The 23,355-nt window shown below is 40.9% G+C and overlaps 2 protein-coding genes and 1 long non-coding RNA gene across 7 annotated transcripts; 2 read left to right on the forward strand and 1 right to left on the reverse strand.

Annotated features, from left to right (window-relative positions):
* Positions 1–10,361: 10,361 nt before the first annotated feature.
* Positions 10,362–18,329, forward strand: rpz (rapunzel). 4 transcript variants are annotated; one of them, XM_080768937.1, is made up of 3 exons: positions 10,362–10,535; positions 12,042–12,120; positions 15,281–18,329. In XM_080768937.1, the coding sequence occupies exon 3, from the start codon at positions 15,318–15,320 to the stop codon at positions 15,999–16,001; it is 684 nt and encodes a 227-aa protein (XP_080625063.1). In that variant the 5' UTR covers positions 10,362–10,535; positions 12,042–12,120; positions 15,281–15,317; the 3' UTR covers positions 16,002–18,329. The 4 variants fall into 4 exon arrangements, with proteins under 4 accessions (XP_080625063.1, XP_080625062.1, XP_080625061.1 ...); XM_080768936.1 differs by lacking the exon at positions 10,362–10,535 and adding an exon at positions 10,567–10,693; XM_080768935.1 differs by lacking the exon at positions 10,362–10,535 and having other exon boundaries at positions 11,918–12,120; positions 15,302–18,329.
* On the reverse strand, positions 12,129–20,131 carry LOC308319083. Its single transcript, XR_013964419.1, has 3 exons — positions 19,848–20,131; positions 13,381–13,448; positions 12,129–12,532 (listed from the first exon to the last, which is right to left on the reverse strand). It is a non-coding gene; the product is annotated as an uncharacterized lncRNA (long non-coding RNA).
* Positions 20,132–20,184: 53 nt separating this feature from the next.
* Positions 20,185–22,688, forward strand: LOC308319081 (protein rapunzel-like). 2 transcript variants are annotated; one of them, XM_080768932.1, is made up of 3 exons: positions 20,185–20,422; positions 21,111–21,607; positions 21,758–22,688. In XM_080768932.1, exons 2-3 carry the CDS (start codon positions 21,114–21,116, stop codon positions 22,443–22,445), a joined length of 1,182 nt encoding a protein of 393 aa, XP_080625058.1. In that variant the 5' UTR covers positions 20,185–20,422; positions 21,111–21,113; the 3' UTR covers positions 22,446–22,688. The 2 variants fall into 2 exon arrangements, with proteins under 2 accessions (XP_080625058.1, XP_080625059.1); XM_080768933.1 differs by lacking the exon at positions 20,185–20,422 and adding an exon at positions 20,515–20,575.
* Positions 22,689–23,355: the final 667 nt, after the last annotated feature.

Raw genomic sequence — 23,355 nt, forward strand, 5'->3', positions numbered from 1 at the left:
TGTATCACTTTAGTTACTTATGACACAGAGGTCAAAACATTAACAGAACGACTTAATGGCTACCCTCCACTCTAGTCTGCCAGTTGAAAGCATAAGCATCACATACTGTAGGTTCCAAAGATGCAGAGCAGTAATGCAACATCCTACACTAGTTGTTGTTCTTGAACACTCCTCTCCCTGCTGATCAAACTCATATGCATGGTGACAAGGAACAAATTCAAAGAATAACTTAAAGAATAGAAACAGGAATACCCAGCTGTCACTTCTCCAGGTTGCTAACTGGATAGGGATATTGTCCTTTTCCCCTGTCCTGTTCACATATGATACACTGCAAACAAGAACCATAAAACATCTCTGCTACACTATGTCATTATTCAGAGCAGTTGATTGCATATAGCTTCACACCCATGGTGAAACTGAACCTGAATTTCGGCAACTGTTTTTGGGAATAGCAGCATAATAGTTTAGTATATCTTGCAAAAAAATAGCTAGGAGCTAAAAAATATCTTTGTAATCTTGGCACGACATACTGTGCATGACCAACTTATGTACATACAGTATATCTCGACTCCGGTTGAGGAAGCCCAACAACCCACGGTGAGGCCTTTAGGACAGTCATTCAAGCCGCAAGTGGAGCCTGCAGTGCCACCGTTGCCCAGGTGGAGCTTGGAGAACCATTGCGGCTCAGGAATCCACCACTCCTGAATGAAGTGTCAGGAGTGACGTCTTGAGGTGATGTCTTTTTTGCACTAGGTATGTTGGTGTGTGTTTTGTTAATGTTGTATGGGTCACTGTGTGCCTTTGTTGTCTTGTATTGTGTATTGTATTGTTTTGTATTGTATCTGTATGCTGCAGAGCGGGTCCTTGGGGTCCAAGACAAATTTCTTCCTTGGGAGACAAAATAAAGAAACCTTGAACCTTGAGTGCTGGGAGTGCTGGGACTGGGAGTCTGGTGCAACGCACAAGTCCTGGACCTGGTGAGAGCAGGAGTGCACCTGGTGAGATGTAGGAGGGGCCCGAACAGGAGTCAACCCAGCCTAGTCCTTCCACGCGCCAAATTGGTCTACCTCCCACTGGCTCCCAGTCCCGGCAGAGTAGTTCGGGAGCGGCGGATTGTGTGGGGTCTTTCCCTAATGGGACTAATCGTGGGTAGCTACTGGGACGTATAAGTCGGGCCTTGATCACCCCGGCTGAGTCACCTGAGTGAGGGGTATGATGTTGTGAGACCTGAAACCCCGATGACCTTGGGATACATCACTGAGGATACGTCCCAGGTGCATCCATGCGATAGTATAGCATCTTCTGCCCCCGCCCCAAACACTCCTGCTACTGATATTATGATATGATCGATATGTATTGTATGTCACCCATTCTTGAGATAAGGGACAAAACCTTTTTCAAACTGGATTTTTTTTTTTTTTAAGATACATTCAAATCAAATAGATGTATTTGTAGACACAGGTCTCAACTACCAATCTTGAGAAGGAACAGGTTTTTCACATAACATTTCTTTCTAAAATGGGACATTTATGCACTTAATACCTGATTCATGTCAACTCCGTCAGACACACTAAAATCCCTTTTAATTGAATTTTATCATTTCAACAATAATATAAAGTCCTCAGTTATCTTATAATGGCTTTCAGTAATCAAGTTAAGTAATACAAATCTTTTAATATTATTTTGTTCCAATATCACACTATTATGAAATATCCAATTTCTCAAAACCGTCATTTCAACCTTTATTTTCAATATTATAACATGAAAACCATGTAAAAAAAAAAAAAAATCATCATTACGTATCATTTCAGTTGGTGTTTCAATACATAAGCACAAAAGATTTGACAGCAAATTTTCTATTTCTTTGGAAATTAACAAAAACATCACGGGACGAACGTCTGACGGAGTTGACGAACATCTGACGGAGTTGACAAGTTTAACTGATTTAGGTTCTAGACCACCTAGGATCTTGATTCTGGTGACTAATCCCACATTTTCAAGGATGAGGAATACAGTGGTACTATTTAGATTTGCCCTGTGAACATGGCAGCCATTTTTCAAAATGGCCGCCAACTTTCTGTTATTTCCCAATAACTCAAGTTCTACACCACCTAGGATCTTGATTCTGGTGACTAATCATACATTTTCAAGGGTGAGGAATACAGTTGTACTATTTAGATTTATCCTGTGACCATGGATGGTAGACATTTTCAAAAATGGTGGACCTGCTATTATTTTACCAATTTACTCAGGGAATATTATCAGAATAATATAAAATCTGTGAATACATTTCTTACCAAGAATTTTCTTCACCAATGTTTGTAAAGGTGTCTACTAACATATCCCACATTGGTTTCTATTTGACCACCCTAGGGGCATGTTTGACAGCTGCTGAAAGTTGGGTACCATCAACAACCAATATAAGGCTAAATGTTCTAAATTTCATTATGCTTTAAGTAGCATGTGGCATGTCAAACTAGGGGCTTTTCATGATTCTGGATCCATTCCAAGCATTAGTTTTGCACAAAAAACACTACGTTGGCTAAAAACGGCCATAGCCATCATCACAGATGTGATGAGGTCAGCACATGTCGGCACATTTGGGCAAGTGGCTATGGCCAAACTAGGGGGTCTATGGCCAAACTAGGGGTCAAACTCCTTGGGCTAAATTCGGTGAGGTGAACAGTGAGCAGTGAACAGTGAGGGAAAGACTGAAGACAGAAGATTTGGCTTCAGGACCATCAGGCAGGATGTGCAGACACTGAAGGCATCAGTGTCTTTCTCTGTGTCCCCAGCATGTCAACCAAAGCAATGTTACCAAATCAAAGGAGCCTTCACCTCATCCTCGTCACCTGGGGCTGGGTGAGCAATCATATCCTGTATCTAAACTCACAACTAAATACAGACACTTGGCCAGACTGCCGTTTGAAAGGGTCAAACCCCTCATCCTGATTGGGGAAGACCACCCCACCTAATCACACCAACCGAAGAAGTGAGGTTGGGGCCTCCAGGTGGGCCAGCAGCCATCTGCACAAAGACTGGGCTGGACCCTGCAGGAAAGCAATCTCCAGCCAAGACAATGTAAGTTGACTATAACAGAGCCCCAGAACACAGAGCTCAGGAGAAGGATGGAGAAACACTGGCAGGAGGCCACCAAGATACAATGCCCCAGAGACCCAGAGTGTGCCACCACTGGCAGTAAGGAGATCAACTGCTGCAGCAAAGATGTCATGAAAGGCAAGTCTCCACCAAAAAAAACCCTGAACCTAATCGGGGTGTCAAGAGACCAAAGTTTCTCCCCCACAGTTCCCTGCAGTGGCCAGTGAAGTCAAACTGTGCATCTGTACCTGAAAGGGGCAAGTCAAAGGCCAGAAAGCCCACCTCCTTTTAATGTCCTGTCAGTAGAAACTCAACCTGCACCTGAAATAAGCCCTTACCTCTCCCAGAGAAAGTTCATCCTTGAAAATGTAATGATTAGTCGCCAGAATCAAGATCCTTGGTGGTCTAAAACTTGAGTTATTGGTAAAATAACAGCAGGTTGGTGGTCATTTTGAAAAACAATGGCTGCCATGGTCACAGGACAAATCTAAATAGTACCACTGTATTTCTCATCTTTTAAAATGTATGATTAGTCGCCAAAATCAAGATCCTAGGTGGTCTAAAACTTGAGTTATTGTAAAATAACAGCAGGTGGCGGCCATTTTGAAAAAAAAAAGGCTGCTATGGTCACAGGACAAATCTAAATATTACCAATGTACCCCACATCCTTGAAAATGTATGATTAGTCACCAGAATCAAGATCCTAGGTGGTGTAGAACTTGAGTTATTGTAAAATAACAGCAGGTGGCGGCCATTTTGAAAAATGGCTGCCATGGTCACAGGGAAAGTCTAAATTGTACCACTGTATCCCTCATCCTTGAAAATGAGGTCTTAGTCACCAGAATCAAGATCCTAGGTGGTGTAGAACTTGAGTTATTGTAAAATAACATCAGGTGGCGGCTCTTTTGTAATATGGCTGCCATGGTCACCACGAGACAAATCTGTGATGGCCCCATAGCCAAAAATGTTCCTTAAGGCATGCTCTAACTGTGTGCCAAATTAGAATACTGCCCATTATTCAAAAACAATAATTTTATTGTTTTAGGAACACTTTTGTCAACTCCGTCAGATACACGTCAACTCCGTCAGACACAAAATCTGACGGAGTTGACGTCTGACGGAGTTGACAAAATGGCATTTGTTTTCATCTTAACCCTCTTTAGTACAATGTAGCCATTTTGTTTTTGCTTAATTTTGTTAGCTAAACCTAACCCCTAAACTAAAATAATAAACATTATTTTGGAATTCTTAACAAAGATCATAATAATGTCCTGACGGAGTTGACATGTAAAAGCTGTGACCACATTGTTATCAACATTGTTTGTTTAAAATATCAAACAATTGAATGCTTGTCAGACCAGGTACTCCACTGTTGCAACAAATATAAATGGGACTTGGAAAAGGAGTCTTCAGGCTAAATCTGTCGACAATATTTTCTGATTAATTTAAGACTTTTAAAAAAACCTGACGGAGTTGACGGAGACGTGGGACGAACATTTGATATGAGATATTTAATAGAAAATATAAATTAAAATTAACTGTGTATATTATTTGCTATGTTGTTGACAATCTACTTTAATTTAGTATGTATATTTATGTGATTGTGACAGTATTAGACACTTTTTTGGCAGTTTGAAATTGTGGCCACTTGCTGGGGACAGGCTAAATACAGGCCTTTTTGGGTACAGGGCCTGCTTTTAACTAATTCAGATGGAATATGAAAACAATTATAATGAAATTAAGGGCATAATAATACACAACTGTATTACACTTAACTTTGCAAGTGCTTTTATTTTTATGAATTAATTTATTTTTTACATAAAATAAGGCTCTTATGTGTGGGACATGTTTTTTCCACTTTTGTCCCTCATCTCAAGAATGAGTGACGTATTATATGTCTTATACGGTCTCTTACCCTGGGGCTTTTTGTGTTATCCTTTTAGCATAACGTTTGACTGTAGGCTACATGTCAAACTTACTACAAAAGTATTCAATCAATCAATCAATCAATCACACTTCTATCCCTATCCTATCCCTCTACTGTCACTCGAGGCATTCAAATTGTCTAAGAATGTATGGCTTCTTTCAGTTAATTTTATTCTGAATAAAGCTACAATCAAATTAAATAAAAAAGTAATATCATTGAAAAAGAATTAATAGAAAGACTTACCATATAAAAAGTTGTACAATAATTTGTGCAGATAGGCCCAGGCTATCGGCGTGGTGGTCCGGGTGCAACGCAGGGGCATGCAGAGAATGTTAGAGAGGCAGGGGCTGAAATTCCCTAAAAGGGCACTTTTAGGGAATTTCAAAACTCTCAATGCTACACACTGCACTGCGACGCGTTGAGACTTGAGCGCTTGGGGATCAGCTATTTTTGAAGCAAAACCACACCCTCTACGCTACTGAAGACATTTCTAAACAAATTCTTAACTCATTCGCCACAGCGTCATCTGGTGGTTGTCTCAGAGCGAGACTAAGAGTCAGGGGAAAAATATCCTGCGATCGTCAATGAATCCACCCAAAACATACTTTTTGTAAGCTAGGATCATATCGTTTAGAGAAATGAGCCGCAAATCAAGCTTGTTTTTGGTCTAAAAAGAAGAATCTGAGATATTAGCGAGCGATACTATACTATAAGACAGCGGAATTTTCATTTCCGTTTTTTACTTTTTTTCCCACCACACCGGAACCGGAGTGTTATGAGCGCATACCGGACACAATTGATCACCGTAATCAATTGATATTAAAATAGCCGGTCTCGGCGCCCCAGGGCCTTTGGAAAACAGGCGTCAAAAGGCGATTTCGGCGCCAAATGAGTTGCAAAATGCTGCGTTCAAGTTCAGGAGAGTTCGGGGAAAGGCAATTATCCTGAATGATGCCTTTGGGTATGGCAGCATTTCACCATGCATGTAAATACTGCATAGTACATAGTAAATACTGCGTTCATGGTCTGGAGAGGCAGCTCCCTTTGATGTCTATCTGTGCACGTGCCTGCTGAAATGCCAGCCTGACAACGTGTTGTGGGTTCGAATCCCGATCCCGACACTCTCTCCCAATCTCTCTCCCAATTTCCTGTCAGTAAATGCATAAAAGCAATTTTTTACTATTTGAAAAAATTTGGTTGATTCAAAATATATATTTGTTAAAGGGATAGTTCACAATTTTTGAACTTAAGTTGTATGAAATACTTGCCATTAATATAGTGGTTGCAACTTGCAACTGTATTAATTGATTGCCCGAGTTCCATGGTGGGAGTTATTTTCTTTTTCTTTTTAAATGTTACAGAGTAACAAATACAAAAAACTAAAACACACACAAGAACAAAACAACACAAATCAAATCAAGACAACCAAAGAACATTCAAAACAAAACAAAATGTATTAAAAATATATATAAAAAATAAAAAACAACTCCAATATAGTGAATATACAAATCAGTTCATGCTCACAAACATCATCCAGACAAGACAGGTTGGCTAGTCAGGTGAAAGCTATTCATGTTCAATCGTGGGCACGAGTGTAAGGCGGTCAACATGAGATAGAAAAGGCTGCCATGCTTTACTGAATTTGGAGCCACGCAATGTGTATTACATTTTTTCCAATTTTAAAAAGTATTAGTAGTCAGATATCGAACGGGAATGTGAAGGGAGGTATGTTTTTGAGTGGTGCAACCACTCCAAGGAACAGCAATGTCCGTGTTCACCTATGTGTTGTTGGTTCCCCTATGTATGTGACGTTAATGAGCACGAGTATGAGTACCAGTAGGGGCGCTGTTGTGGCAGAAACAGAGAGAGAGACAGTGCTGCACTGTTGCCTGCTAATGAGAGAGAGAGAGAGAGAGAGAGAGAGAGAGAGAGAGGAGGCGGGGGCGAGAGAGAGGGGAGTTGCACCACTCGGTTCACACGGGTGTGATTCTTTCCAATGCATAAGAATAAGACGTCTTGCCAGAAGCGTCACAAAAGCGACAAGGTCAGATTGATATTTAGGCAGGGGGATAGTTTCAGGAAGGACGCCAAATAGGGAAATAATAGGGGATGGATCTATGGGCAACTGTAACACATCTGAAATAGTATCAAATATAGCTGACCAAAAACATATGAAGAAGACATTATCACAAATCCTAGCTAATCGAAACTTGGTCCAGCCATGGTGGGAGTTCTGCTCTGGTTTTGGTGAATATTAAGTAGTTCCGGTCATTTTGTGGGGGGCACTGGGGCCACGCATTAAAAAGTAATTTAATCCACAAAACTAGCGTCATTTGTATTGTTGACCTATTTCTAAAATATTAGCGCAACGTTCGTTCAACTTCGACCCCATCACATTTTTGTGGCGTAGTGATATGGACATAAAAAACATAGTTACGTGTGATAGAGGGGTCAAAAATGAACGAACGTAGGGGGGCACGGTGGCACAGTTGGTAGTGCTGTCGCCTCACAGCTAGAAGGTCCTGGGTTCGATTCCCGCTCGGGGTGCCGTGGGTGCTGGCGGCGTGTTTCCTCCTCCGCGTCATCAGTGCCCATACCCGAAGGCGGGGTTGGCGAAAGGGCCTTTCTGTGTGGAGTTTGCATGTTCTCCCCGTGTCCTCTAGGGTAGGTACCCTCACAAAAACATGCAGTAATCCTGGTCTCTAAACTGCCTCCCCCTGGCCAGCCGGGGCGCCTGATGGAGGGGAAAGGAACTGGTTGGAATAACGTGTTCCTTCCACACGCTACGTCCAACCAGGGAAACTCCCCCCTGTCAGGTGTAAAGGAGCAACTTGGACACTCAAGCATGAAGGAAGCATGAGTTAAGTCCGTTGCTCTCCCCAGGTTGGCGGAGGGTGTGTAGAGCCCAGGATCACATTAGATGATTGACACAGGGGTGAAAAATGGGTTACAAAATCGTGGGATAAAAAAATAAATAAAATAAAATAAAATAAATTAACGAACGTTGCACTAGGTGAAATCTTGGGAATTGCTCGTGTGTCATATGTGAAAATGCTATCTGTAATGTACTGCTCTTTCCATATAAAACAAATATTATTAAAAAAAAAGAAATAGGTCAACAATACAAATGATGCTAGTTTTGTGAATTCATTTACTTTTAATGCGTGGCCCCCTGTGCCCCCCACAAAATGACCAGAACTACTTAATATTTCACCAAAACCAGAGCAGAACTCTCACCACGGGACTCTGGCAATCAATTAATACAGTTGCAAGTTGCAACCACTATATTAATGGCACGTATTTCATACAGCTTAAAGGGACACTTCACCCTTTTTGCAAAACAATATATGTTAATGACGTTTAGAAGCTTTAGAACACTTTCCTGGGGGTCTTTATGTATGTAATATGTGGTTTTAGATATTTTAGATTGTAGCAGTGAGCCCGGTGTCTCTGATGTCATGGACACTGGGCTCACTTCCTTCCTGGACTACATTTTGTCTCAGTAAGACAGCTCTCTCCCTATCCACAAGGAGGAGCAGTGCACCAAATAATTATGGGAATTGTAGTCCAGGAAGGTAGTGAGACCATGAGTGTCCATGACATCAGAGACACTGTGCTCACTGCTACAATCTAAAATATCTAAAACCACATTTTACACACATAAAGACCCCCAGGAAAGTGTTCTAAAGCTTCTAAACGTCATTAACATATATTTTTTTGCAAAAAGGGTGAAGTGTCCCTTTAAGGTCCCAAGATTCCATTCCTATAGTGGAGTCCAAAGTACATTATTTCTATTAGAAATGTAGCAGAGTGAAAGTCATGAAGTTGCAAAAATAAAGTGCAGTACTCAATAGGGTAGTTACTGTCCACCACTGCCCGGGTAGCTCCATATTTTAAGATCCTGGAGTCTGTGCCAAAGCTCTTCAGTCTCCGGATAAAGCCGTTACCTCAGTGCCTCAACAACAATGCATGCACGTACGTGTCCTCACTCCTGCAGCATCCTGTGCTCCACAATCATCTTCTTTGTTTTGTTGACATTGAGGCAGAGGTCGGTCGTCTTGTCTCTAAGATCAGGCCAATGCCGGTGGTGCCGAGTGTGGTCACACAATCATGTGTGGACAGGGAGCACAAGAGGGGCCGAGCACAGATTTGTGTGGAGTAGGCCTACTATGTAGTATATGTGCTATGTGTAATGTCCACATGCACCGCTCTACAGCCATCTTCTCTTGTGAGCAGGATGACCTGATGACCTGAACCCTGCGGAAATAAGAGAAGTATGGGTTACTGACCTGTTATTGTAATACACAAAGTAAAATAAAGGTGGACGACGACTAACTTCATATTATATGAGCATTGCTGTATTTTAAGTGTAAGTACTAAGTAAGTACACTGATGTAATAATGATTGGCTAAGAATTGCTCAAACTGTTCACATTGATTTGCTATATTCTCTCAAGTTACACTGGTTTGTGGCGTCAACCCCCCCAACAAACTCCCTTCATCCACAGCTTTGCCCTTCTAACACTTCTCTCTCTCTTTCCTCTAGGAGGAGTGTCAGAGCAGAGGCGACTGACCGCTCCCGACTCCCGAGCAGGTCGTCAGGCTCCAGAGACTATACACCCCCACCCCGAGTCATCTATAGGCCTACACATTCATCTCACTTTGTGCAATAAATACTGTTTAACTTGAGCAGGTGTGGTCTCTTACAGTGATCATATTTTATAGAATTTTAGGACTTCCAGCAACAAATCAATGAGTGGCCAACATACCAACTATTAGAATCATACCATGATTAATTAGTGACAACTGCTGTAAAATTATTATAATAAATAGCCTAGGCCTAATAATACCCTGGTTTAGAAAATATTGTGTAAATTGTACTGTTTTTGTACAATTTGCATTCAATTGGACGTCTGTATAAACTCTTCTTTAGGCACCTTAACCAAAAACGGATCAAAATAGCCTGATGTCACATAAACATAACAAATAAAATAAAATATCTTTCTCTTTTTTTTTAACAATTACAAATTTGTGTGGGCTTTAATAAATAAGTTATATATTCTGAAATGCATTGTGTATTCTGCCAACTGGTTGGTTATCTTGTTGGATATAGATATCCAATGTCTCCCAAGTCCCAAGCTTGTTTTAGGTTCACACACTCTGGACTGGAACCATAAACAAGCTCTAGGCTACTATAGGCCTACTGCCGCCCCCAGGCTACGTTAATGACGTTTTGCAATGCATTCGCCTGCCCTAAACATAAATTATTGCGCATGTTGACCGCACAACTCAATTGCATAAGGCAAGCTTGTGGTTATCATCAAAAGGATTATCTACGTAGCCTCGTGTAGACAGTAGACTACTAATGCTTTGACTTAGTGGTCTACTTCTCGTTGTGAAAGGTCTGAGTCTGACTGTGGAATGGAATGGATTCTGGAATAACAGCTGCTGCGGCTGATGAACAATAGCGACAGCCGTGCGCCAGGCTGTAGAAGCAACTGACAGCACCAGTGAGTGAGTCGCGTGCAGCCATGCACCATCTCCACTCTGTGGTTGTCATTTGGAAACTGGCGCAACGCAACGGGCGCACACAGTCACAGACGTAGCGCATTTTATTTAAGAAAGATTGCTTACTAATACGTCGCTGAGTGACTTCGTGTCCGAGCAGGTACCGTATGCGAAGATAGTGTAGTATAAAATGCAGACTCGTGTTTTATTTCAAATAGCAATTCTCCAAAACACAACAAAGGCTGCTGTCTGCTGCTACGCAGGCAGAAATAGCTGTTAGTTGACGGGTGGATCTATCCTACATAATAGGCTACTGGAGGAGACAGATCTGGACATTCAGGACAACAAACGCCTATCCATTTTGCTGTGGAAATATAGTAACATATCTCTCCGCGTTTCATTCAAATCCCTGGACCCTGCTATTGTGTGTTGTCAACAAAATTTGCATTAGACATTTTTGAACGGCGCCGAAGATAGGATGGCATGCTCTCTTTTTACATTTTGTGGGGTTCTTTTTCTGAATGACTTTGCTCAGTTTCGCCTATTTTAATTACGCCTATTACTCATTTATTTCTTTTACAGGTCTGGGTATTTTGTTTTGGAGTGCTGTTCATCCAGGAGTATTCTCCTTTCAGCACCAGGGCGCAAAACTGCAGCCTAAATTAATCCAGTGGCACCACGTTATTGCCAACTTGAATTTGCAAAATTCACTATTGTGATGTGTTTGATGTAGGCTATATACTGTACAAATATCAAACCCACTGCAAAATAAATATATATATTTTTTAATTCAGTGATAAATAACTGTGGCGCATTGCAGTTCGTGCCTTTTGATAACTTGTTTTGTTTGGGTTTGCTTAAAGGCAGTGATCTCAAATGTGATAATAGCCCAAAACCTTTATCATATGGTGAAATAATGTTCAATAATTACCTTTTTAGACAGAAGAATCTTCTCGTTTTTCCTCTAGAGCGTTTGGGGATCTCTCTGCAGCTGTGGGTACACCTGTGCACTTTTGGAGAGGTGTATTTGGAAACGTAGCTTTCCATTGGTTTTCTTCGGTCCTCTCTAAAAGAAAACGTTTTCTTTCTTATTTTTTGGTGAAATCCATTCTAGAGGGGTCTCTTTTAACAATTTCCCCACAAAATGGTGCATTTTGGTCCACCCAAAGATGCTCCAGGGCTTGGCAAATGCACAATATGCAGTGGAAAGTCTCTGAATACTCAGCACTGTACTGACTGACAATTGCTTCTTAGTATGGACTGTATGACTACTGATGGACCAGAATAAGTTGAAAACTTAGGGGGAGGTCAGAGTGTATTTGAGGAGTGGGCTTCACTATCTGAGCCCATTGACAGCCTTTTAAAATGGCATGTTTGAGCATGTGTGTATATGTGCTAAATAGGGCCCTTTCTGGACATTTTGGGCCCTTGGAATTGTATGGGAATGGTTTAGTCAAATATGAACACCCCTACACATTCAACCTACATGGAAGTTTCCTTTTTTGCAGGGATTGCTGGGAAGAAGAAGAGGCAATCGAGTTTGGGACTTTGGAGAGGGTGGTGTAAAGAGAGAGAGGTACTTAAAAGGTAAGGAATCCTATCTTTTCCAGTGGCCAATGTTGCCCAATGTTGGACAAAAGGCAAATGGTGAATGTATACTCCAAATTTAGCCAACAAAAAATACGTTTTCAGGTGTTTTTAAGTTTCTGTACAGTGTAATACAGAAGGGTGGGACAGAGCATTATGGTGTGCATTAACAAGGAAATATGGAGAGACGGCTAGGGGGAGCCATTGCTAGCATGGGAAAGGCAGCCTTTTGCCTCTTGGCTGTTGGGACTCGGGAGAGGGGCTGTTGAGCTTGATTTGAGTATTTAAACACAGCAGACCATATGGTAGAAAGTCTATAGTTGTGTGTTTAGCCTTCCTTAGGTATATTGTTTGAACTATATTAGGCTCAAGGTTGTTCTTCAAGTGTCTCAACTGCCAGAAGTCAGTAGGCCTACAGTGAAATAAAGAGAGAAAACTGTCATGGTAGCCTACAAGCCTGGGTGGCAGAAAAATAACATTCAAATAAGCCATGAACATGCAAATCATACGTTAGAATTTATTTTAAATGTAAGATTGTATCTGGAAGTCGATTAGCTTAGCATATGATCATAGAGAGAAAATAATTCAAGATGGCCTCTCCACTGAACTGGGGACTGGTGAAAACAACTGCCTACTTCCTGATTAGTGAACTAGAGCTTTTACAAACAATTCCTATTTGAGTATGATAATTGCATATATAACAACATTTGGCTTAGGTTTAATCAAATTTTGGTAGATATAATGCAATATGAATCAAGCTAGTATTTATTGACTTAGATAGAGAAGTGCTGTTGTATCCATTTTCCTATAAGGCCCAGATTTGAACATAACAGTAATTTGGTGACCCAAAGAGGAAATGCATGAACAGGGTCACAGGCCTCATCTGTTGACTATTCAGAATAATTATTGGGATAAATGAATTGTGTGACAGTATGCATTTTGTATTTCATATCAATCATTCACTGTAATAAAGTGGAGAATTAAGGTTAGATCGTGTTTTCACTGGTGAAGAATAATTAAGGAATGATGTCACCTTCACCAAGGGTTCATTTCCAGTTGCCTTTTACACCACTGTTCAACCATTCTGCTTATTTAAACAACTTTTGCTCCTATTTGTGCCACGTCAGTACCAAATCCTGCCTAATGCAGAAAGATTATGTTGGTGCTAAATATGTCTGACAATTTTGAAGTTGCAGGCAGGCCCTAGTGGCAAAAAAAAAAAGAGTAGAGGAAAAAAATATTAACCCTTTCATTACCTACATTTAAACAGCTGGATTCTGGTACTTGGATGAGGAATCCATGGGATGCATTTTTATGTGGAACACCATCTGTGAAGATATTAACAATAAATAAAAAATAGACATGTGTCACAAAAACTAAATCACACAATAATTTAATTAAAAAAAACACATTTAGTAGCTGTTATGTAAACCAAAAGAGCAAACAACTCTGATATAATGAGTAGAAAGCAGAAGAGAGCAATAGAAAAGCAATACTTAACCTTCAACAAAGTTGAAGAAAAATAAAAAAGAGGGAACAAAATCTCATGAGTATGGGTTCAGACCTTACATCATTTTTCAAGTGCCTTGTTCTTTCACGACCACCACCAAAAAATCTGTTCATAAAAGTCTGTTCATACTACCTCTGATAACCTGCACTTAAGCACATCAACTAATATTAACCTGAAGATAAAGGGTTATATCCTTTAGGGCCATCCTCATATCAGTCCATTATGCTGGTGCTGAAACATGGAGGCGGGTGGGGATGTGTGGTATTGTAAGTGTAATCACTGCCCCCCTCTGGTGGACACATCAGCCCACTGAAGTCAAAGCAGGGTGTTCCTTGCATTGCTCGGCTTTGCTTCTACTACCTGCTTGAACTTTTGCGACCTAAAGTGTGTCATACTCCTTGAGCCAACTCACTTCAAGGGAAAGACTCAAGATTCAGAAAATACGTAGAGCAGCAGTCAAACCAAACAGGCGCGTCATTGTGTAGGACATTTTCAAAATGACTACACTGATGAAGGCCTTCGCGTCTGTTTGGTTTGACTACTGCTGTGGATCCTCATCATTGAGGGGCGCTATCCCCTCCTATGTCCAGCTTTTAGTGTGCATGTAAACACGAACTTGTCCTAATACAAACATTAAATGCCATTGATAATGAATGGCCATTTTTGAGTGTTTGTGTAAACACAAACATTACGTAAACGCAAACATTGAAGACAAAAGTGAGGACACAAAGTGTGATTGGCCGGAATGAGATGATAAGAGTGCCCCTCACTTCACACGGGTGTGATTCTTTTTAAATTAAACAAGAGTCCTAAAGATTACTGGGAGTGTGGATTTTATTCCCCTTATACCCATAGTCTAGGTTCACATTTGTTAAACTATGTCGTAATCTCAGTGTTTGTAATAGCTGAGTTAAAGCATGGCACTGCTCTGTATGCTATAATTGTCAATGAGGTGTAATGAATCAGCATGCTCTCAGGCCCTCTCTGCAGCACTACAACACTCCTGTGGTCAGCTAAATATAGCCCTGTAGCCACATAGCTGACCCGCTGATAAAACCTGTACTGTAAAGACAACTGAGTGCAGTGACATGTTTTTTTTTTTAAAGCAAAATGGTGAAATCCCAACTGATTATCTTACTTACTACAGTACTGACTAACCCTACTGCCTATTTCACTCTTTAAGAACCCTTTGATTTAACACTCAGTAGTTGTGTGTGTGTGTGTAGGGACTTGTTGTGTGCTATCTATGTGTTGCTAGAAGCACTACTCGTTCAACATGCCTTTGCTGGCCAACTGTTGCTACTATCGCTGTTGCTCGGGAGCTATCTGTTCCCTCCATAGAAACTCATTGAAAACAATCTGGTGCTGAAGTATTTCAGTGCTCAGTGGAGAGCTGCTGTGTTAACCAATATAACTGTTAACTCCTTCATTGCCGAAGTCTGCAGCCAATCATGGACAACGAAAATTATTGTTCTCTATCTTATGTATAGAACTTTGTGTTTTAGGTGCATCATCTTGTCTAAGACTTAACCAATGCCTAAAGCCTACCTTAACTTTCTCTACAATGGTATCACTCTCACAAAGTTTGCTAATGCCCAAAGTGAGCATCTTTCTTATTTCTAATTCTGTTCATGTTTCTGTGTCTTATAGACCTTCATACTGTCATCGCAGCATAGGTGACCTCGCCATGATGTCAGAAGAGATTGAGGATGATAGGGCCAAGCTGAAGCAGGGCCTGATAAAGGTACTGGAATGTGTGGCCACCATATCCTCTGCAGCAGCCGTGGTGAACCCTATTTTTGGTGTGGCCGGCTCCCTTATCCGGGTGGTGCTGCACCACGTGGATGATGAAGACATCCGCACCCTGAAACGCGAATTTGGCACCGTCAACCGGGCCCTCGATGACCTGTCCCGGCAGAACCACAACGCCCTGTTGCAGATCAAGAAGGAAACAATAGATGGCCAGTACTCCAAGGTGGAGGATAACCTGCGGAACCAGTTCCGCAAGTTCATGGAGATGGTGGAGGCGCGGCCCGAGCTCCGGGAGCGCAAGAAGGATGACTTTGAGATGAGCTACAGCAACGACCTCGGTGACCAGAACTTGCACACCCTTTACGAGGGCGTGGTAGGAAAAAGTAAAATCTTCAGCCGACCCATCCTGGAAGTGTACCTGAAGCACTCGCAGGGTGACCGCCACATCATGGAGCACCTCTGCACCCGCCTCACTTACCTCTTCTGTATCGGCCTCATCGCACTCATGGGCTACGCCGCCATCATTGGAGATGACGAAGAAGGCCTGAGTGAGGAGTGGGCCGAAAAGATGGAGCATGTGCAGGAGAAGATGCAGGAGGCTTTGAGGAGGTGCAAGTGAGGAAGGGGAGGCATAATTTCACCTCTGCTACCTTTCCTTGATATTTAGGACTTTGTCCACATTCCCATCTATCCTGCCGATTCCTTCTGCTATATTCTTCCATTTTCTTCCCTTACTGAGTACTGGTTATGCAACCACACTTCACTGAAAAAAACTATGTGAATTTGTACTATGTGTATGGGCATATTAATCACAGAGGTTTCATTTGCATATCATCACTATCCGGCAGAAACCAGCTAATTCAATTTTTCAGGTTTAAAAAAATTATCATTCATCTGTTTGTTGGTTGAAGTGAGGGGAGCTCTTATCATCTTACAAACATTGAGCTAAAAACAAACTGTACCTGTATATAGGAGCCCCTCAAGAATATTGAATCTATGAAAAGTCCTTCTGACAAAACCAGCTAACTCTATTGGACCCTCAAACGGTTTGCTAAAGCAGCTAACGGCACCCCTCTCCTGCAAGTATCTGACTGTATATACAGTGACAATACCAACTTTGGTGAGGCAGTATTGCTTAGTTTTAAAAAATATACCGTTTTCTTCATTTCCTGACTAATTAATATTTTTCATTTCCTGAAAAATGAACATTTTGGAGGCTGGTTTCTGCCCGACAGCTGAGATATGTTTATTTTGTTATCAACAGTAATTCATCAATATAATTCAATGTTAGTATTGAATTTTAAAGGCCTATGCATAGTCCAGTTTTCGGTGAAGAGGTGACCACCAAAAACTACAACATGACGTCACGCCGCTGTGGTCACTGCTCACACAACACATCTCTGTTTTTAATAACCACCGTTTCGGTGGTCACCTCTTCACCGAAAACTGGACTATGAATAGACCTTTAGATGTCAAAGAATACAGTACATGAGATTTTTGTGCTTACACATTACTCATTGAACACTAACATAGGACAATTTGCCAAGGAGAGAATATATACACACACACACACACACACACACACACACACACACACACACACACACACACACACTATGTATTTGGGTTGGCTAGATATTGGAAATACATTTTACTGGTTCATATCCATCCAGTTATCTACACTTCAATGACCATGATCATTTGGTGAAGAAATTGTTCACTAAAGAAACGAATGCACTCATAATTGCTTTCAAGTAAATCAATACAATTTGTATTGACAATTATTCAGTCAGTGATGTAGTCTTCAAAGGATGTGGCAAGAGGCTGTTTATCAAATGCATGTTCAACCACTAGAGGGAGAAGTTACAGTAGGAACAGGTTTTGGCTTTATGAGCCATAAAAAATGAGCCATATAAAAAAAACATTGTGACCAAAAGAAAAAAGGATCTTAAATGCACCATCCCAAAGTTTTCAATGTTGAATGTAACTTTAGTGAGATTCTTAATGCTCACTGTTCATATGCAGAGTTTGACTTTGCATAATTTTGCTTTTATTTACACGAATATCTGTTGAACACTAAAAACACGTCATTTAATGTATTTTAGCGCTTCTGATTTCCCTTTATATATTGACACTATATGTAGTCGCTGATTACAACACTAATGAAAGCGGATATACTAGATACAGTATATGGCAGGCACAGCAAGCACTTCTATATCATAAAGATATACAGTATGGACAATAGCTAGTTGAACATATCTTGTAAAACAATAGGTCAAAGTATACATTTGCTTTGAATGTGCTTCCATTTTTGTTCTTTTTTTCTACCCACAGTGGTAACTTTAGCCCCACATAAGGCTTTAAATTGTAATGGAACATTAACAGTTTAACATTAAATGACGTATGATATCACGGTAATATAGGACAATATAAATGGGGTTTATTTGATTTCATCAGCTTTAATCAAAAAGGAATTTCCCGGTTAGGAGAATGTTATTTTATCATTAGCATAAATATAACATCAGTTTTTGTATTTCATCATCTTTGCATGCACTTGCTTGTCAGTCAGACCAACAGTGCCTAAATAAATTGATTTTGATGTAATTTAAGGATTTTTATCTTGCTACATAAGAGATGGAGGTATCAGTGAGAGGTCGGAAGTTAGAATTTTTTGGTTTTTTTTTTACAATTACAGTTTGACACCGTCACCTTTACTTGTCATTCATTAATGTCATGATAACTACTCTGATAGCTATAGTATACTGTATGTTACATGGCATTGCTTTATAATGTGACAACTGCTATAAGTATACTTATGTAAATGCTGGGGGAGGGTATGGAGCCCTTTGGAATGTTAAGTTTGTGAATATATTTTTGCCTATTTTATAATGGATAATGGCCTGTATGCAGAATGATGCTATAAATAAATATAGCCTATAAAGGAAAATGTTTGAGGTTGGAGTCATTCATTGTATGCAACAAAAATAAGCATCAGTTTGCAATGCATCGTGCAAAAAAAGAGCAAACATTTAGATCTCAGGCTAAACAAATGCATTAAACAAAAGCATATTAGCAGACTTCATGGCAAATAATAAATCGATTGAAGGGATGAAACTAGCTACAATTGTCTAGCGGTAAATTCAATTTACATTTGGGAGATTTACTCCTCCTTTTAAGCGAGACGAGGGATCCGAAACAAACGAAAGGGATGCAGGGAAGGCATTTACATTTTTCATAAGCAATGATGATGCCGTTTAACGCCATGTCCACAAGGTGGAACTGTTGCCTCACTAGTGTGAACAACTCTTGGGCACTGAACTCATCAGCTGGAACATCCACTACAGCTGCCAAAACCAAACCAGTGATTTGTCCGTGTCTATGCCGCATGGTATGCAGTCTACTGGAGAGAATAATTCGAGGCTAAACTACCCTACGTGATTGGCTTAGCCTATCAAAAGTTATGTAGGTAGGCTATTCATTGCCATGCATGCATAATGAGCAAAGTCTCATTTCCATTATTGAGAGAAAGGGTATGGTCCTGGAAGGTATTTAACAACTTTGGTATGCTAATGCTATAATATCCAGTAGCCTACAGGTTTTGATCCAAGTAGACAATTCTGCCTTGTAAAAAGCATTAATTTCAATTACAAATAGTCGACCTAGCAGGCTCACTGCCAGTGTCTGCCACTGGCGGCTGGCTGGCCTATACATGAAGGTTGCGGTGACTACTTAACCTGCGACTGGGTTAGGCCAGAGAGTTAGGCTAACGACCAGTAACGACCGCTCTGTGGGTTGGGTTGACGGCCGCTCTATGAGGTTGACCTACTAGGCTACAGAGTACAGACCAGTAGGCTGCGCAAAGCGCGTGATGCAATGCAATATATACGCTCCTGTGAGGGTACTGAGAATGGTCAAATTAAGGGTCCAAATCTGGTAGACCTAAAATAAGTGTTCATGAGCCGAATTCGCATATCATGCAAATAAAACTGTAGCAAATTGTAAATGCTTAATGCTTTTCCCCCCTTCTTTTTTAGATGAGATGGGTTCTGCATGGACGCTCACTAGGGCGCGTCGTGTGCGCACAGAGAGACTGTGCGCACATAGACTACAAATATCGATCTATAGATCGATATGATATGTAGCATATGAGCCCAAAAACGAAATCATGTTTGTGTAAACAAACAGGTTAGGCTATTTCAAGCCTAATGGTAATTAGTGTCCCACATTTCCTATAAAGAATAATGAAAAAAGTGCTTGCCACGTTTCTTTTCTTCACCCCTTTTCTTTAAGAAAGCGTTAAACATAAATAGATGCATTTGATTGATACAGGTGACGTGTTCGTAGAACATGCCATCATATAACAATAGAAGACTAGTTGCAATTCATCTAACTTGCCATTCTAGCGTATTAAGCAATCGACGCCAGTGCTGACAATGTCATTATAGTAGTTTTCAATGTGTCTTACCTCAAATTCGTTGAATAATCCAAAAGCTAGACATCAAATTCCATTTTTATGACTTGCGTAAAAGTGCGCAATACGCTACCACAAAAAATAATAATAGGACTAAGGTATTTATGAGAATGACATTAACAACACATTATCACTACTCATAATAGGAAGGAAAATCGCCCATTTGTGTGACGCCGCTGACACGGACAAGCAGAACATGGCCTCACATTTTAGTGCGCTCTTTTTCTTCTTTACATCCTCTCTCACTCTCAGGCTCTCTCTCTCTCGCTCTCTCTTGCGCGTTCTCTCCCCCCTCTCTCTCGCTCTCTCCTTTGCACATAGCCTACTCACATTGCAGATATAGGGTAGGGTTGTGCATCTTCCTCAGTGAATCTGGTTTTTGGACCCCTCCTCGGCGAAAGGGAGAACCGTGGGAATTGTCCCTAACTTGGGGGTGAAACTTGACTGCAGCTGTTGGAGCTAACCTGGCGTGAAAGACAAGGAGTCGGAGACCCATTTCGTCCAAGGAACAGGAGAAAACGCTGTTATTTAAAGAATCAGAGGAACAGATTTTTCATCCACCAAAAGAGGTAAAAAAAAAAGAAAAGAAAAAAATAGTGAGGTGTGTCTATTTCCCCCCCAGGATACTCGTGCGTAAAATTCCACTGCGGCTTTCGTTTAGGTGCGCATGAGTTTCACACGGAATATTTTGGATACCTTTCTTCACAAATGTAGGCCTACAAGTAGGTCTCAAAGCTGTTTTACTCATTGTAGTCGTAACTCAAATGGATTAGTTAATTTGGGTGCAATTGCGCCATTGATTGCATGTGTTTATTAAAGTATAAATGGAATATAATTTATAAAGAAATGTGATGTCCATTATATTATCATGTCATCATATCACCATGATGCAGCGTCTGTCCATCTCCTCTTCCTAATTGTGGTGGTGCCATATGTTGATGCAAATGTCTGGTCAGGGAGGACACAGTGATGTATGACAAATTGCAGGCAAGGATGAAAGGAGATTTTTAAACATGATTTGTTTGGCCTTGGTGCAATGAAGTCAGCGTAGGCCTACTGTAGTGTAGACAGACTTAAGGGCATGTATATAGTGATTAGCTACATATAGCATTTATCATAGTGCAATCATAGATATGCTTGACTGAAACCCTGACTGAAACCCCGTGTTATTACAGACATTAATACAAAGAACCACCACACCTTTGTGAACTATTAATACATTATTAATATTGTTTGACCTTCATAATCTACTTTCAGACCATGACAAGTCAGTTGGAAGAGGTCGTGGCCCAGAAGAAGAAAGCCATCGAAGCAGTGATGGAGATGTTCGAGAGGGGATCTGAGGTACTGGCCAGTGCTGTGGGGGAGTTCTTCCCGATATGTGAGGCTGCAGCACCTGTCTTAAGACTGGCCATGGACAATGTTCAGAGCAAAGAGGTCTTCTACGTCAAGGAGCAGTTCCTGACCGTGCGGAACAGCCTTGATGTGCTCTCCAACCAGCTGGATGACATTGACTGCGAGATCAAGAAAGGGCGATTGGATTCTCAGTACTTTTCTGTAGAAGAGAACATCAGGAACCAGTTCAGGAAGTACATGGACATCCTGGAGGCCAGACAACAGTTCAGAGATGTTAAGATCAGGCTTTTTAGGGAACACTTTGCCAACACAGGAGGAGAGAAGAATCTTTATGTGTTGTATGATGCTCTGATGGGAAACAACAGCTTTGGGGAGTCTGTATTGGTGGTGGTGGAAAGGTAAAATTAAACTATGCAACTATTGCTACCTTGTGTGTTAACTTTTGTACTAATATCATCATTTTCCCTTTGGATAAATCATTGCAAAGTATCAGTTAAATACCTAAAATATGAATGCAGTCTAAATCGATTCCAACTATGTTGTTGCAGGTATGTTGCAAGAAACAGACGCCTGCTGGAAGACTTCTGTGTTCAGATGAAGGAACTATTCTGCCTGGGTTTGATTGCTCTGTTGGGTCACTGTGCCCTGCCCGAGTGTCCCGATGATGAACAGGACAAAATCAGAGACTGGAACAGTAAAATTGAAGAAGTAGAGTCCAAAATGAAAGCAACCATTGAGTCCTGCGTAGCAGCCTTCCCAGTGCAAGCCGAACTGGATGCCCAACGTTTCCTCCAACAGAAAGAAGACCCAAATCTTCAAGATAATGCCCAGGAACTTCTCAAATTTCTGACAGGCAAGTATGACTGGGTCAACTGGTCGGTACGAGTGATTAACGACTCTGGAAGTACCTACCGGAATTGGCGAGCTGGGGAGCATTTCCATCATGTAGCTGGTCAGAACAAGTTTGAGGTACTCCAGGTAAACAATACTAACGTGGTGGTGTCCTACAGCACTAGTCCACAGCCGGTGCCTCGTGAGTGCATCCAGCAGGTAATGGAAAGCCTGTCAAAGAAAGGTTCCCAGGCCATAGTAGAGGTGTTGGAGAAGCAGTTCTGTGGGTTTGTCATTCACGCCATTAGTCGCCACAAAGAAAGTGTGGCAGCCTGGAGCTTTCCAGAAGACTGCCACTACTGGGAAAGACACAAGAATGTAGCAGTGTGTGTGCATTCTGAGTGAAAATAATGACAAATATAACACGTAGGGAACAATAAATAATATATTGTGCTATAATATACCAAAATGCTTGCTTAACTATGCTTAATTGTTCAAGTAGAACAGCCATGCTATAAGTCCATGAAAAGGATTTGGAAGAAATCATATTATAACTTTAAATGGTTCCTTCTCTTATCATTGAGAATTACATTTTATAAACAGGCTCTCAAATCTATGATCAACATAATTTTATGATGTACTTGTGCTATAAATGTATGTTGCGTTAGATGTTGAATTATTGACACAGTAGCACTGTAAAAAAAAAACTACCATCTATTCATGTTTAAAATATTGAAGAATTACCACCTCACTCAAAAACACCTTTTTCCCCTGCAGTATATTTCACTCTAGCCTATAATGTATACAATAACGCATGCTTTTACAGTAAACGGCATGCCCCAAGCTCTTAAGAGAAATAACCCTGCAGCCATACCGCTCAAACAAGATGGTTTTGCTGATACTGCATCTGCTGCTGAGCTGTAGTCCCATTTTGTCTCTGCAAGACAGGCTGGCCTACATAACACTGAAAGGGAGCATGGGGGTTACTTTTTCAACCGTGAAAACAAGAGGCGAGGAGTTGGCACTCAGATCTCTGCAATGTGCCTTGTGTTCTAACTACGCTCAACCATTTACTGTTGAATCTAAACCAGGCATGTTGCAACAATTAAACCCTAGCACTGCCAGCACAGTGCCTTTTGTTAATCTGTTTCAGTATGCACCTGTCTCATAGTTCCTACAAAATGAGTAATATTTAAAAAATAAAAACTTTACAATTGTCCTGTGTAACTGTTTTCCTTTACAGCAATTAATAACTACATGAACGATTAACAGACATATATACCGGTTTAATCTAATATCTGTCTATTCTTTCCTC

The sequence above is a fragment of the Protomyctophum bolini genome (genome assembly GCF_963924005.1).
Source record: "Protomyctophum bolini genome assembly, chromosome: 7".
NCBI lineage: Eukaryota > Metazoa > Chordata > Actinopteri > Myctophiformes > Myctophidae > Protomyctophum > Protomyctophum bolini.